The sequence below is a fragment of the Protomyctophum bolini genome, assembly GCF_963924005.1.
Source record: "Protomyctophum bolini genome assembly, chromosome: 12".
Lineage (NCBI taxonomy): Eukaryota > Metazoa > Chordata > Actinopteri > Myctophiformes > Myctophidae > Protomyctophum > Protomyctophum bolini.
In genome coordinates, this window is record NC_137873.1 from 35,581,455 (window position 1) to 35,596,691 (window position 15,237).

Below are 15,237 nucleotides of genomic sequence, written 5' to 3' on the forward strand. Positions count from 1 at the left end.
TATTGTATTATTATTCCCTCAAAAGTGCCCCCTGCTACATAAATTATATAACATAAATAAGCAAAATTACAATACATTATGGCAGCGACACATGGTTTTGTGAATGGACTGGATAATCAACACAGATAATAGACCAATTCATTTTATAACCAGAAAATAGATCCTCTGATCGTCTGTGGCAAGATGTAATTTCTTGGGGTCTAGTAGGACTATAGTAAATAATAAAAAGAAATCGCTATATAATTTTGTAAAAAATAATAATAATACATATTTAGCCCCATGCTCAAATGCCCCCTGTCAAAAACAGCTAAAATCCCTAAAACCCCTAAAAATACAGTAACTAACCTAAATGCTATTGTGGAAGTGAGTGACTTCATAGGCTACTGTAGTGTCTTACCCGAAGGAGACCACTGAATTGAGGCCAGGGTTGGGCTGTCCTTTAAAATGTTGAAACCTTTCTGCTTGATGTAGATGTGGTATGATCTGACGATGCAATCTCCTCTGCCCTCCATTTAGGTTCTGACGGCGTTGCAAACACAGCTCAACCATGGAATAATGTTGTGTGGTTTGTCTCATACATGCTTCTTAATTCTCAATGCAGAACAAACTTCTCATTCAGAACAAGCATAAGATCCTGTTTAACAGTAGCCAAGAAAGCTTTGGTACATTTATATGAAGAAAAAAAACCTAAATCAAAACCAAAAAAGCACACCGGTATACATACAACTATGTACATGGTAAATATAGATTCAAATTTTCTATATGTTCATGTTTACTTGAATACCTGAACCGAACTAGCAATTATAACATAAAATATCCAATTATCCAAACCTAGTGCCTTATACCAAGGGATAGTACCAACGTACCAAAACCACTATATTGGTAAGAACAGGAACATTATGATTAAACAGATTATAATAAGATCGAAACCAAGGGACCATTACAAAATGAAGAGAAGGCACTGGATAATCTCAACTAAAAGCAATTTATACGAGCTAGGTTAAAGTCTAAATAACTTTTCACTTTGTAAAACATGACATTGAAGGTCAAACGATTTGTGACCATTGCTGCATCAACTATAATAATAAAAAAAAAAATATTGGTGCTTAGTGAAAGTTCCTTTGAGCTGCGTTCTAACAGTAATTATCCATTTCTATAATGTCCAGAGTTGAATCATTTCTATAAATGCCTGTATCGTATTAGATGAATAATAGATTAGATAGATATTTCGACAGAGAGTCCAAATGTATTCAGACTCTTTTTGACTGTGAACAGGTTCTTTTAACCATCTTTGGATTTGTTGCTGTATTCTTCAAAGTAGTCATCAGCGAAGCGCACCATCTGGTTGAAGGCGCTGAGGAGCAGGATGTCACTGCACGGGTCCACCTCTAGGTGATGGCTGTAGTTCTTCACAGGAACCACACAGGACATAGGAATGCCCAGACGCTGGCTGGCCTCCTGGAGCTGCAGCAACACAGCACAACAGATGAACGTTAGCTTGGCTCAGTGGTTCCCAAACCGAGCGTCCCCAAATTATTTTGGGGGGGGACGGGACACTCAAGCTCAGTGAGGTAGTGTTGGTTTCCTTATCGTTTGTCTTTGGTAGAACTCACCTTGGTCTTGATGTAGAGGCTGTGATAAACATGGGTCAGGTCATCTGCCACAGCGGGATCGGCATCATCCACTTTAGTCAACAGGACCAACTGAGGGATCCCTGGAGAACAGCACCACAACAAACATGTTCAACAGCTGTAAAACATAAAGGATCCCAGGCCGTGCAATTGTGATACTTTTGTTTTGTAAACCAAGGACTTAAATGTTCCAATATTAGTAGTGTCATCACATGTGATGACACTACGCTAACAGTATGTGATAAAATGTAATTGACATGATGTAATTAATGTTGTTCTGTTGATCCTTGGACTGACTTAATTCCCTCCACCACTTCTTACGCCATGGTTTCTTGCTGAAAATAGCCGATCTATACAAGCACACAACACGTGGCATTGAGACTTTCTTCGGGCCACGACGCCTTACAGTTAAACATTACTATTAATTTTGGAAGAAAGCTTCACTGGGAGAGATCTTGACATTGATATGCCTGAATTATACGGAGAGCTCACAGTGTGTTGCGGTTGAAACGCACAATAAGCTTATTTTGGCTATTTTCGGGCGCTGCATAATTTGGGCCTTACAGTGATGCTGCGTTTGACCAACTGACCGGCTAGGTTGACCTTGTGTCGAATGGTGGTCAGTTTGTCCTCCAGCTGGGGGGTCATGATGGAGATCTTGTTGGTGTCGACGACGTAGACCACGCAGTGGATCCTGTTCTTAAGACTTGGACTCTTGTTGTAGTCCGGGTCCTCTGGTTGTAACGCAACTGCAGCGTTGAACTGTGACGAGTATAGGGGAAACAAAAGACATTCATTTCACTCATGACTGACTGACTAATGTTGATTTAATGCAACACAAGTCAATGATGATTGAAATAAGGTGATCCTCTTCGACAAAGCAATATCCACAATTAGTATTTTACTAAAACTCTATAAAGGGGTTTTCAGTTAGAAATGTGAGAAGATTCACCTGATATCTGTCTCTAATGTGACCTCTCAAAATGCTGCTTATGTCGTCCACATTAAGCCCCTCCCCCGTGGTCTCCTCCAATCCCATGGTGTCACACACGACGATTGGCAGAGGGTCCTTTCCACATTGAACGCGGTAGGTGCGATACTGTGGGATGTACAATGGTCAAAGTTATCAGCTGTTTTTCACTCCAAGTTACAAAAAGCACATAGCTTCAAAAGCAAAACACAATTGAGTATTGACCCTGCCAGGCAGATGACCAACCAGCCTCCACATACTTCACTACTAAAGGAACTCAACATATATCAAACAGGACATTTAGAGGAATTCACTGAGGAACCAAAACACAAAGGAAAACAGTGACCTTCACCGTTGACTGCATCAACAAACTTCCTCCCTCCCCACACTGATGGGAAATCCCAGTGGGACTACCATTTCATATGCTTGTTAAGTTGTATTGAGAAAGGATATCCCCTTGAGATGTATCATCTCGTTTTCGAGGGGGTCCAGCAACATAAAGCAAATACAGAGCAATACATTAGACAGAAACGTTACAACAAGTACATTCATCCATGTGGCCTCTTTGTCAACCAAGAACATTAGTTCACACTTGTTACGGTTGTGGGTCAGAGTTACGTAGCAGTGGGCAGAGGGTCACCTGGGTGGTGAGACTGATGCCAGTGTTGCCAGTCATGGCCTGGTTGGTGACACGTCCTTTGAAGACGGACTTGATGGAGTTGACAAGGCTGGACTTCCCTGCTCCCACTGGTCCAATGAGCAGAACCCTGATCTCGGACAGAGAACTGATGTAGGGCTCGTAGGTCTTTATTTGGTCCATCAGCCTTTCCCTATTCCTGTGAAGACCAGAGTCCAACAGATTCAACTTTTCAGCATGTTTCAGATACAGTATAATGTATGAGTAGTACAGTATGTGTAGTATAAACAAAGTCTGGTTAAACTTGTAGCGATCGGCTATCGCACCCTCGCACACACACGCACCACCACAATTATTCATGTCCTATTCATTTTAACTCAAATCTTTGATGCTGGGGGGGTCCCTGGAACTACATATTTTAGATGAGGGTCGGCGGCCGAATGCAGATATTTCTGGGGGTCCGACATGAAATAGTTTGAGCACCACTGACATAGAAACATGGGGTTTTTCAGAAAACTGTCTTAGAATACATTTGTAGAATCGTCCTCAGGTCGAAATGGGTTAAGGACCTCCTCAAAAACTATGACGCATCTCAAGGCCGTCTTCCTAAGTCTGTCTTTCTGGTTAATTTGTTTTATAAATATCGAACCAATGAAAATAAATAATAACAACATTGGATCCAGTGGAACACAGGTATTTTTGTTTGTTTTTACATTTCTAGAAGAGTAACGCTTTTGGGCATTCAAGTTTTCCACCGGACAGCTACAATAGTTCAGTATTGTGTTGTGTGGTATGGTATACCTGTAAATAAACGAATCCACATTCCAGATCCATACTTACTCAGGAGTCCAGTCCATGTTCCTCCATGGCTTCCGAAGGAGTTTAGTTTCTCCTGAAACATCTAGAAACATCTCCACGATCAGACTCAGAGCAACATTAAAGACAGTACAAACAACTGAAACATCTTGTATGTTTGTCTTTGTATTAATTGAACTCACCTCCCATTTTATAAACTTCACATTCAACCAGCTGCAGGTCGTTGCCATGCATTTCTGCAGCATTGAAATTGTAATAATCTTGACTAGGATTGTTGTACACTACAGCCTTGCCATTAACACAAAAACCTAAATTGTCTCCAAAATAAGGACCATGGTTGGCGTGCATGGACACTGCATAAGCGGGATTGGTGACCTGATATTTGAGAACATTTGCCCTGTTAAAGGTGAAAAGAAAAGCCTGGTCATCGTTCCCCCAAGCACCACTTTGATTAAAAGATATACTGGTGTATCCCCCAAAGACGAAGCTAGCGTCATTGTAGCCCACGGTCAGAGTGGGCCCCTGGTTGTCACATCTCTGGTGGAAGGCTTCTGCACTGTAACCATGGACTGAAGCCTTGTAGAGGAGCTTCAGGGTCACGTTTCCTAGCTGGGTTTCCAGCGCACTCTGCTGGGCCTGGGTCAGCCTGGGATCCATGGTGGAAGAATGGTCCAGTAGGTCTGGATTCTCTAATTGAACACAAAACGATAGCCATTGCAGTACGTAAATAACACTTATTTTTGAACAACACCAATACAAAGGCTGAGAAAGGGATTTGTTTTGCACAAACCGTCTTTGTATTGGTGAGTAGGTAAAACATTCTTTACATTTTCACTACAGAGGAGGGGCTGGTCTGCGTGTCATGCGAGGCAGGAGAGAGAACAGTCCCATATAGCCTTAATGCAACGGCAGTAAAGTGCATTAGGCTTTGGACCAGAGCTATATGAAAATAATATAATTTAAATATAAAAAAGGCATCTGCCACTTGAATTAAGGTGACTTGACTTGATTGATTGACATCAAAATGGGCCTGTCAGCTCAAACCCACAATGCAATATCTTCTTTGTTTTCAAGAGTGTTGCGGCAACAAACCTCAGTAGCATTACAAAGTTATATACTAAATTATATACTATTCTATTATAGGCTATGTAACATCAGTGCCACTATTCCAAAGGTAATTTTTTTTTAACTATTTTCAGCAATGGTATAACAATTTGTTTAGTGGGTAGATCTCTTTTAGCTGGGCATTTTGAAGGTAGCTCTAAAGTAAAAAAATAAATAAACCATCAATTAAAACATCCAGATGTTTTTACTGACACTAATTCAATCTGACTGCCATGCAATTAAATGTGCCCCTGGCACTGGAAAACAACATCAATTTAGTTTTTGTAACATATCAGCAAAAGTTTCAAATAGCTAGCGCTGATCCTGTCCCCCCGGACCCACACAATTACGTCTGTCCCTCAAATGAACAGTTTGGATCTGATTCTGGTCACCCTAAAAGGGCATCGAGGGCTTACCTGTTGTTGTTCTGTAGCTGCTGTCTATGACGTCTATAGTGGCTCTGCAGTGAAGGGTGACTAGGTTTGAACTGCAAGTCCCATGGTGTCTCTTTATAGGCGGAGCTTGAAACAGAACCTGTAATCTCAGTTGAGATTCTGGTTGGTTTACATTATACTGGTCTGGTCAGTGGTCAGGCTGCATTCAGGTGTTAAAATACCAACATAAGTCGGAAGTCCATGAGCCAGAGCTCCAAATGTGGGCTATGGTGACCTGGAGTTCCCAGGAGATTTCGCCACAATGATTACCAAATGAATAGGCAAAGCCATAGAAGATTTATTTTTTAATTTCGACGTCTTCCCCAGTTTTCTGAAATTGTACATTTAAATACGCAAACAAGGCATTATATAGGAAAACATGCCAGATTTAATTGCATAACTTTCCAGAATCAAAATTTTATAAAGCCAGAGGCAACCTTCTTATTTAATGTTGTTTACATGTTAGACCGCCCTGTCCCACACAAGTGATACTTCTGCCCCTCAAATTAACACTTTGGATCTAGTCACCCTAACGCACGCACGCGCGCGCACGCGCGCACACACACACACACACACACACACACACACACACACACACACACACACACACACACACACACACACACACACACACACACACACACACACACACACACATGTTCGGCATGTTCTGAAAAGGGTTGATGGACATAGGCTACCGTATAGAATCTCTATGGATTGAAGACAGAATATAGTGTATTCAGAATGGAATACGGACGTATTCTGAATGAATAATAAATAATACAGGATATTTGAATGATTGCAAATGAAACCAATTCTTTGTCAAATAATTGGGCCAGGAAAATAATATCATTGAGGTGCCCTTCAACCCTGTGATGGTCACTGGCCTTGGCGTCTTGCGGGGCCAGGCTCTAGGTTGCGTCTTGCAACGTCTGCCTATGGGGCGTCTGGGTGTGGTAAAGTACTCTCCCACCACTGCAGCATTAACTGCGGTGCCTCCAACTTGGCCTGGCGCTCCATCAAACACAACCTGTTCTGTGCAGGTGGATGAGGAGCAGTTTACTACATCAGCAGTGGGAAGGAGGAGGGAGCCAAGCTGATGTGTGGACTGGAGAGGAGGCGTGGCCATCCAGCCCACCGTGTTTGGAGACTTCCATGACAACATGACCATCGCTTGGGCAGACATTTTTATTTCATACCTTACACATATAGAATTGTATGGATTAATACAGAATGCTTTTATTAGTACTTTCATGGGAGGATTACATTTTGTGTAAAGTTTAAGCACTTGTATTGTATTATAAGGTTAGGCACTTGGAGCCAGTTGCACCTTAGTCTCGTTATAGATTAATGACTTAAAAGCCATATTTAGATCTGAGGATGATTCTACAAATGCCTTCTAAATCCTGACAGTTTCTGAAAAACCCATGTTTCTATGTCAGTGGTTCTCAAACTATTTCCTGTCAAGGACCTCCAGAATTATCTATATTTGGCCGCTGACCCCCATCTGAAAATGATGTAGTTCCAGGGACACCCCCAGAAACAAAGGTTTGAATTACAACGTTTGCTCTGAAAGAACATATAGTCAAAGATCTTTCGCCACATTTTCACGATGGCAGATCTGGCAAAAGAAAATGGCAGATCTACAAGCTCGTATTGCGGCAGATCTGCTATTTTCCAATAGCTAAAGTATAACATAATGCTTAAAACACCAAAAGGGGTTCCCGTCCAAAATGGGTTAATGGGAAGTCAATTCCTTCAAGTACACTGAGGCCCAGACGCATAAGGGTCTATTCATTGGGTACCTATAAATAATTTTAAAAAAAAACACCTGTGTGAAGTAAGGGGCGCTCTTATCATTATACATCAGCTCATGAACAACTGAATTTATGTGATTGGTTAGCCGATTTGCTAGTCTACATATTTACATACTTAATTTGACATCTATGCATGTGCACGTTTGTAATTGTGTATCTATCTCTCTCTCATGTCGTCAAAGCATTTTACTGCATGTGCATATACAGTATACAGTTTGTTTTAGATTTTAGATTTCGGATTTTTGATGTCCACTATATGAGTACCATGAAGCATTAAGTGCCTTATTCTCTGGGTGATTAGGTGGGGTGGGAGCGGCCAGCTTGGGAGAGCCTTCTGTTTTGTTTTGTAACGTATGCATGGATGTACTTGTTGTAACGTTTCTGTCTACTGTATTGCTCTGTATTTGCTGTATGTTGCTGGACCCCCTCGAAAACGAGATGATACATCTCAAGGGGATATCCTTTCTCAATAAAGGTTCATAATTATATATGACTTAAATTTTCCCTTCAATGGCATTTAATGTTTGTGTTGCCACAAATGTATGTCATATTTGAGGCACATATGACCTAATTTCTCCTTTCGTTGAACTGAATATGTTATTAGTTAGCCGATTTGCTCGTCTACATATCGTTGCTGTTGGGAGGAAACCTCATAACGTTTTACACTTATTAGTGTTTTGTTATTAAATTATATTGTGATCAATTCAGGTGCCAGTGGTGGAATGTAGGTAGGCACATTTAATTTGTGCCTACTACACTGGGCACAATTTATTTCTACTTTACTGAGTATTTTACTTCTACTCCACAGCCACTACATCTCGGAGGCAAATTGTAACTGCTGTAATTTGTTTTGTATTTAATTTCAGTTATTGCTCATGCTTATTCAATGTATGTCAAAGTTGGGCCGGAAGTTCCGTTGTTTTGGCTAATGCGGAACCCTTTATATGGCCGTCTGGTGTCTGTATAGACATAGGCGCACACCTGTCACTTGACAAATGTTTTGTATGTATTTCCTTTAATTCATGATTAGCCTATGTGCTGCTGTATTAGGTTTATGCCATGTTAGTCTAAGCATTTGTGTATTTGTTACCAGTTCAACGTTGGTTTCAATAAATCCAGCAGTATGCAGAACAACTGATTCATTTTTGGACAAGAGCTGAGGGAGTGATACAAATGATCGTAATTGTTTGAAAACTTTAGTTATAGCTACTTTGTAGATTTTGATTATTAGCTCTGATCAGATCTTCAATCTCACTTCGGGCATTTTCAAATTGCCCAAGTGAGCTTGTAGCTCTGACATTTGAAAACCTGTGAAACGGGACCTTCTGCATGATGAGCATGTGACAGTGTAGTAGCCTACTATAAGTCACTATACCCAGGGCCAGGAAGTGACCCGCAGCTCCTGCGGGGTCAGTTCTCCAGCTGCAGGCCGTTAGGGTCGTTAGGGTCCATGGTGGCTGATGCTCTGCTTCCCCAGTCCCCACCCTCAGGTGGACAACACTGTTGCCTTCCGCTGCTGCCGAGGAGTGCTGGGGTTTGTGTAGCTATAGGTCCAACTGCTGCCGCTGCAGTGCCTCCGCCTGTTGCAGGCGCATGTCGATAAATATGCCTGAGATTGATGCCGAGTGGCAGTGTTCTGCTGCACCTCCGCAGAGTCCCAGGAGTTCGCGGCTGTCCCTCCATGTCCCCGTTCAGGCGCCAAATGTGACCACGTGGGTCACACAACCCAGGGCACGGAAGGACACGACACAGGCAGTTGTTCTCCAGCAGGCTGTTTTATTCCTCTTAAGCCAGGGCATAACAATTTGAAAGCATCACAATAATACTTTACACAGGAGAGCAGATGGCTCTCTACTGTCCGGACAGATAGGCTCTCTCCCGAGTGTTTGTGGAGATGACTGATTTAACCTGTTGTGCCTTGATCAAGTCCATGCACAACAGGTGCGCAGCCACACCCAGCTCTGAGTCCAGTTCTAGTTTGACTCAGGCCAGAATGTAGTTCATCAGTTTGGAGTCACCCTGAAAGAGATGTACAATAGAACCAGATCCAGAAATCCAGGGATCCAGAAAAATGTTAAGTGTGAAGGTTATGGTGGTTAAAAAAAGGTTCACTGCAGAATTGCTCAAGTTGTAAAGGAGAAGGTTTCCAGATCCAAGAACAACAGATCATACCGGGCATGATTCAGACCCTACATAGTGTTTGAAATTCACATTGACAAAGGAATGAGTATTCTCCAGCTCTTTAGTAGGCCTAAACTAAAACAGAAATGATGTCCAACTCTGCTTGGGAGTGATACATGTAATATGCATGTATAGGCTAATAATACATTGTATGCATCTAAGACTACAACAGAACATTGCTACATCTGTGAGTTGCTTTCACCCACAGAAGATAGAGCTGCAAAAATACAAGTCAAGTTTCAACTCCAAAAACCCAGAAGTATGAACTGAAGACTGGTTTCATGCACATGTCCAGTAGGTGGCAACAATGTTCTATTTAAAGAGAAGGTATGGTGATTGTGTTGTTTTTAGTTGATGTAGCCTATACTTGGGGTCATATTTCATGTTTCGTTTCATGTCCACATCAGTTGCAAACATACTCTTTTTCTATGTTCTCACTAGAGCAGTGGTTTTCAACCAGTGGTCCAGGGACCACTTGAGGAGATAAAAAGGTACATTTTACATTCATTGTAAGCAGTGTACACTATACACAGTATCAACTGCTGGTCTCATTCAGCCCAGTTACTTCAAGTTCATGTCACTTCAGTGGATTGCTGTATGGCGTGCCATCCTGAGGATAAAGCATGTGAGTAGTATATGTTAACTATTTTATGTCAGACTTTGGACAAATAAATAACAGAGGTTGAATGATGAAGGTTAATATTGGGGGAAGAGGTCTTACGTCATATTCTTGGCATCTGATGGCATCCGACATCCGTGTGTGTGTGTCTACATTTAATGTACTTATTAGTCAACTGTATATTTAATACAGTCAACTGTATATTTATCAATAAAGGCAGAACATGCCCCCAAAAATATATTAAAAAGTATAATACTAATGATACTACTGCTAATAATAACTTGTACTATATTCAAAGTATAATAAGGAATAACTACATCATGTAAAATAAATTCCAACATGAAGAAAATAAATATAATATTATTTACAAACAACACAATGTTATTCCTACTCATGGAGTTATGACACTAAACATAAGGTGTCCCTAATGGGGAGCTACAAGATCACAACACATTGCATGTTATGAGCAAATATTTGAGTTAAAACAATTTCACTATTTTTTCTCCAATGTCCAGCTTTGTGTGTGCGTGTGCACCCCATAGCTATGATTTGATTGGCCAAGGGCTTAAAAAGTGAAGATAAAAAATGAGGACAAAAAAGTGAGAACGCCAAAAGTAATTGCCCGGAATGTGATGTATGATGAAGAGCGCCCCTCACTTCACACAACTTGTGTTTTTTTATTTGAATACCAGTTTAAGACTACTAGGATGGAAAGATTATGAAGCTGCTATCGAGACAATGTATACTGTAGGTTGTAGTTATAGGAGACTATTTGCACAAAAATATTTTTACAGGTACGTTATGAACCTTACTGTCCAACAGTGTGAACAGATTGGTAGTATGTCTGGAATTAGATAATCTATCTATAGTTTCTTTACGTTGCTTGCAAGAAACCTACATTGTGTGGATGCAGTATTGGATGCAGTCAAGTCTGTTGAGATCTGAGTATAAAATTGAACTAAAAGGACCACATTTTACACTGTAGGCAGATATTGGGGCCAATTGTAAAATGTAGTTGTAACGTTTTCCTATACAACCAACCGACTCCTTTTAACCCATTCTGACCTGAGATCAGATTCATACGAGGTTTCCACTGGACACACACTGGTCTGATTAACCCATTCCGACCTGAGATCAGATTCTAAAAATGTCAGTCGCTCTTCAATTTTTCAAAAATAGCAGACCTACAAGCTCGTAGCGCGCCACCGAGCTTGTAGATCTGCTATTTTTCAATAGCTAAAGCATAACATGATGCTGACACCAAAATGGGTTCCCGTTCAGAATGGGTTAATACACCGGCCATTTTAAATTAATATATAAATATTTAAAGATAATTATGAACACTGACTGTCTGACTACCATTCAAATATGTTCACTGAGATGGATAAAAGTATAAGACCATAATATTGAATTTAATTGAGGGTGCATTGGTGGAGGCAATTAGTCACATTATTCACATATAGCTGAGAATGAAATATAATATATTTCATTATTTGTATGAAATATTATTTCATACAAAGAAAGAATGCAAAGACAGACGTGAATAAAACTCAACAATTTTATTTTATAATTCAAACATCAACAAAGTTAAGATAATTTAATATAACAATATAAAAGTGGTAAAACAGATTTTATACATGTAGTATCAGTAGAATCACATCCCTAAATCACATTAAAATGTATAAAAGGTGGTGTTAACACCTCTTCCTTATATTAATGTATTTTGTGTCATACAACCTGCACATTCAAGTAAGTCACCATAGTTCAGTCTTATTGTTATGATTCTCTAATATTAATGTTCATAGTGGCAATGGCAATTCATAGATTGTCGACCTCTCGTGGTAGTGGTAATTGAAGGCCAACTCAATATTCAGACCCACAAACTGTCAAGTGACTGGTGGGTGTTTAGAATCCTCTGCTCAGAACTGGTCCCACACAGACGTTGTCAAGGACGACGCAGCTTCTGAGATTTTCGTGGGGATCTGGATCTCCACAAAGCCCTTGTTGAAAAGCAGGCACACTCCTGATTGCTGGCGGGAGATGGCCTTGGCTGGTTCATGTGAGAATGCAGGATGTTTGCCTGTTTTTTTGAAGCCTCTTCAAGTCTGCACCGTCACAGATACCACTTGCCCAGCAGCCCAGTCCAGGTTGCCCTTTGCTTTGGCCGGAGCAAGGTTGTAATTGTGTATGCCGTTTGCTTTGGCTGGAGCCAGATTGTAATTGTGTATGTCGTTTTACAGCCGCTGCTCTTCTCTGTTTCTTCAATGTGGTGTAGAGCTGCTGCATCTGACACATACGGTCTGTTCTGTCTCTCCAGCTTGTCCTTTTCCATGATGTCTCTCAGCTGCTCATCTTTACTCTCCAGTGTGGTGCACATCTGCAAGTTCTCAGCTTTTAGCCGCTTTATGTCCCGTCTCATTCTGAAGATCACGGTGTCCATGGTCTTCATCTCTTTCTCCATGTTTTTAATTTTGTCTGCTTGGATTTCAAACAGTTTGTCTTCCATCTTCTCCCACAGCTCAGTTGAGGAACTTGAGGTGAACCATTTATCTTCTGCCGCCTGTGGGTCATCCTGACTCTGAACTTGAGGTGATGGAGGTGAGGTGGTGATATGTGAATCAGCTGTAGTCTTTGATTTGCCAAAGAAATGCTTCACGGCCTTAATGAAACAGGCTGCTTTTCCTGTCCTCCCCTTGCTGGAACCAGGAGCAGTGACAGTGCTGTGATCCATTCTGGAGGTTTCCATGTCAGTTGTTTCCACCATAATACAGTTGGTAAAACTTGTGTGACTGTTCTGCTTGCTAGCGCTAGTAGACAGGATTTCCATTAACACTGAATCACAGGTGTTTGTCTGTGACAGGCTGAGCCCTTTTATTCCAGATCAGCTCTGGTTCAGTGTAAACAAATCACGCCGCTACCATGGTTACCGCGCAGCTCCACAAACCAGAAACGGTGATTCTGTCAACAAAGCAACGTCACACCGATGTGACCACGCTGCTACCATGGTTACCGCGAGCTCCACCAATCAGAAACGGTGATTCTGTCAACACAAACGTCACACCGATACGGGGCCGCTCTGGTGATCCCATACTCCGGCCGGTTGATCGCACCCTGATTGGTTAGATTCGTCGCCGGGCAACGTGTGGTTATCGTTTTGCTCAGAAATGGAATCAGAATAGAGTTGTATTAAACACAACACACACGGCTGATGGGAATACATAATTTCATTGCAATCAAAAATAAACGAGCGTTCGTACTTTCAAACTGACATTTAAACCAACCAATCAACGACCAGCGACAGCCCACAGCCGAACCAATCAGCGACCAGCGAGAGGCCACGTCAGCCGAGCCGACAAATCATCGACGAGGGGTGGGACACAGCTGAGCATAGAGGCTGCCGTTTTTCAGTCAGATGCACTGAGACTTTTACAGAACCAGTCGCATTTTCTTCTCGCTTAACAGCAACCTGAACCTACCTGCTCATCTGCTACATCACTAACGGACCACCACTACACACAGAGAGGATACATCGACAACCACCAAAGGAACCAGTGTTTATCTTGCACCAGTGTTAATATTGTTGCCTTTTCTCTTCAACAGTGAGTCTTATTTTCGAATTACTCGTACGTTGGGCTTGGGAAGGGGGAACGGTCTGTTACCGTTGCCTTCTGTCGGTAGCTGCGTCGATAACTCTGTAGTTGTGTTTTTCAAATACGTTTGTAAGCATTTGGGCTGTCTGTATCGTCTTCGATAACGTCTGTAGTTGTGCTTTTCAAATACGTTTGTAAGCATTTGGGCTGTCTGTATCGTCTTCGATAACGTCTGTAGTTGTGTTTTTCAAATACGTTTGTAAGCATTTGGGCTGTCTGTATCGTCGTCGATAACGTCTGTAGTTGTGTTTTTGTTTGTAAGCATTTGGGCTGTATCGTCGTCGTGTCGATAACGTCTGTAGTTTTGTTTTTCAAATACATTTGTAAGCATTTGGGCTGTCTGTATCGTCGTCGATAACGTCTGTAGTTGTGTTTTTGTTTGTAAGCATTTGGGCTGTCGGTATCGTCGTTGCGTCGATAACGTCTGTAGTTGGGATTTTCATTGAAAGCATTTAGGCTGTCGGTAGCTGTTGTAGCCTAGCTTGGCAACAACTACTATCACAGAGGGCAATTGTTTTTTGCACCGTTAGGTTCCTGTCTTAATTATTACCGTTGTACTGGGTTTAAAACTTAAGTTAGTTAGGCGGCCACAGTTTTGTCGGTTGATCGATGGCGATGATGGAGGATACACGCATCAGTCAGCTCGTCTGTGAGGACGTTAAACTTACAACGGAGTTTTTCAACCAGGACGCATTCTTCACGTTGCACATGGAGGACTTTAAGTCGTCGTTGTTTACAACGTTCGGTTTGGGGAATTCCGAGTTGAACACGGAGAGCTTGTTCCAGCAGCCAGAGGAGGACGCCGTTGCAGTGGCTACCAAGGGGCCGTTGCTGCAGCAGCCTCCGACAGACGACCGCAACACCCGTAAGATGCAGTTCATCATGGATGAGCTGTTCAACACAGAGCACGACTACATCCGAGACCTGCGTACATGCCTGGAGACCTACCTGTGGGAGATGACCGGTGGAGTGGACGAGAAGCCTGCGGGCATCCGCAACAAGGAAGCCATCATCTTCGGTAACATCCAGGACATATACCACTTCCACAGCCATGTTTGGCTAAAGGAGTTGGTCAACTGCCGTCTACCATCGGATGTGGGACGTTGCTTTGTGGCGTGGGCGGATCAGTTCGACGGTTTGTACGTGGACTACTGCAAGAACAAACCTGCTTCCAGTCAACTTGTAGTGGAACACGCAGCCTACTTTAAACTCATCCAGGAGAAATATGGTCTGAGCTGGGCCAGTTCTCTGGACTCCTGTCTCATCAAACCCATACAGAGGATCACCAAGTACCAGCTCCTGCTTAAAGACTTGTTAAAGACCTGCTGTGAGGAGGGAGAGGGAGTTGAGATTAAGGAAGCTTTGGAGGTGATGCAAG

At 42.0% G+C, this 15,237-nt stretch overlaps 1 protein-coding gene across 1 annotated transcript; it reads right to left on the reverse strand.

Annotated features, from left to right (window-relative positions):
* Positions 1-845: 845 nt before the first annotated feature.
* Positions 846-4,711, reverse strand: LOC308326243 (interferon-induced protein 44-like; the record flags this gene model as incomplete). Its single annotated transcript, XM_080779051.1, has 7 exons — positions 846-1,464; positions 1,614-1,714; positions 2,222-2,393; positions 2,584-2,730; positions 3,242-3,437; positions 4,079-4,130; positions 4,519-4,711. 7 exons carry the CDS (start codon positions 4,709-4,711, stop codon positions 1,282-1,284), a joined length of 1,044 nt encoding a protein of 347 aa, XP_080635177.1. The 3' UTR covers positions 846-1,281.
* Between the last annotated feature and the right edge of the window lie 10,526 nt (positions 4,712-15,237).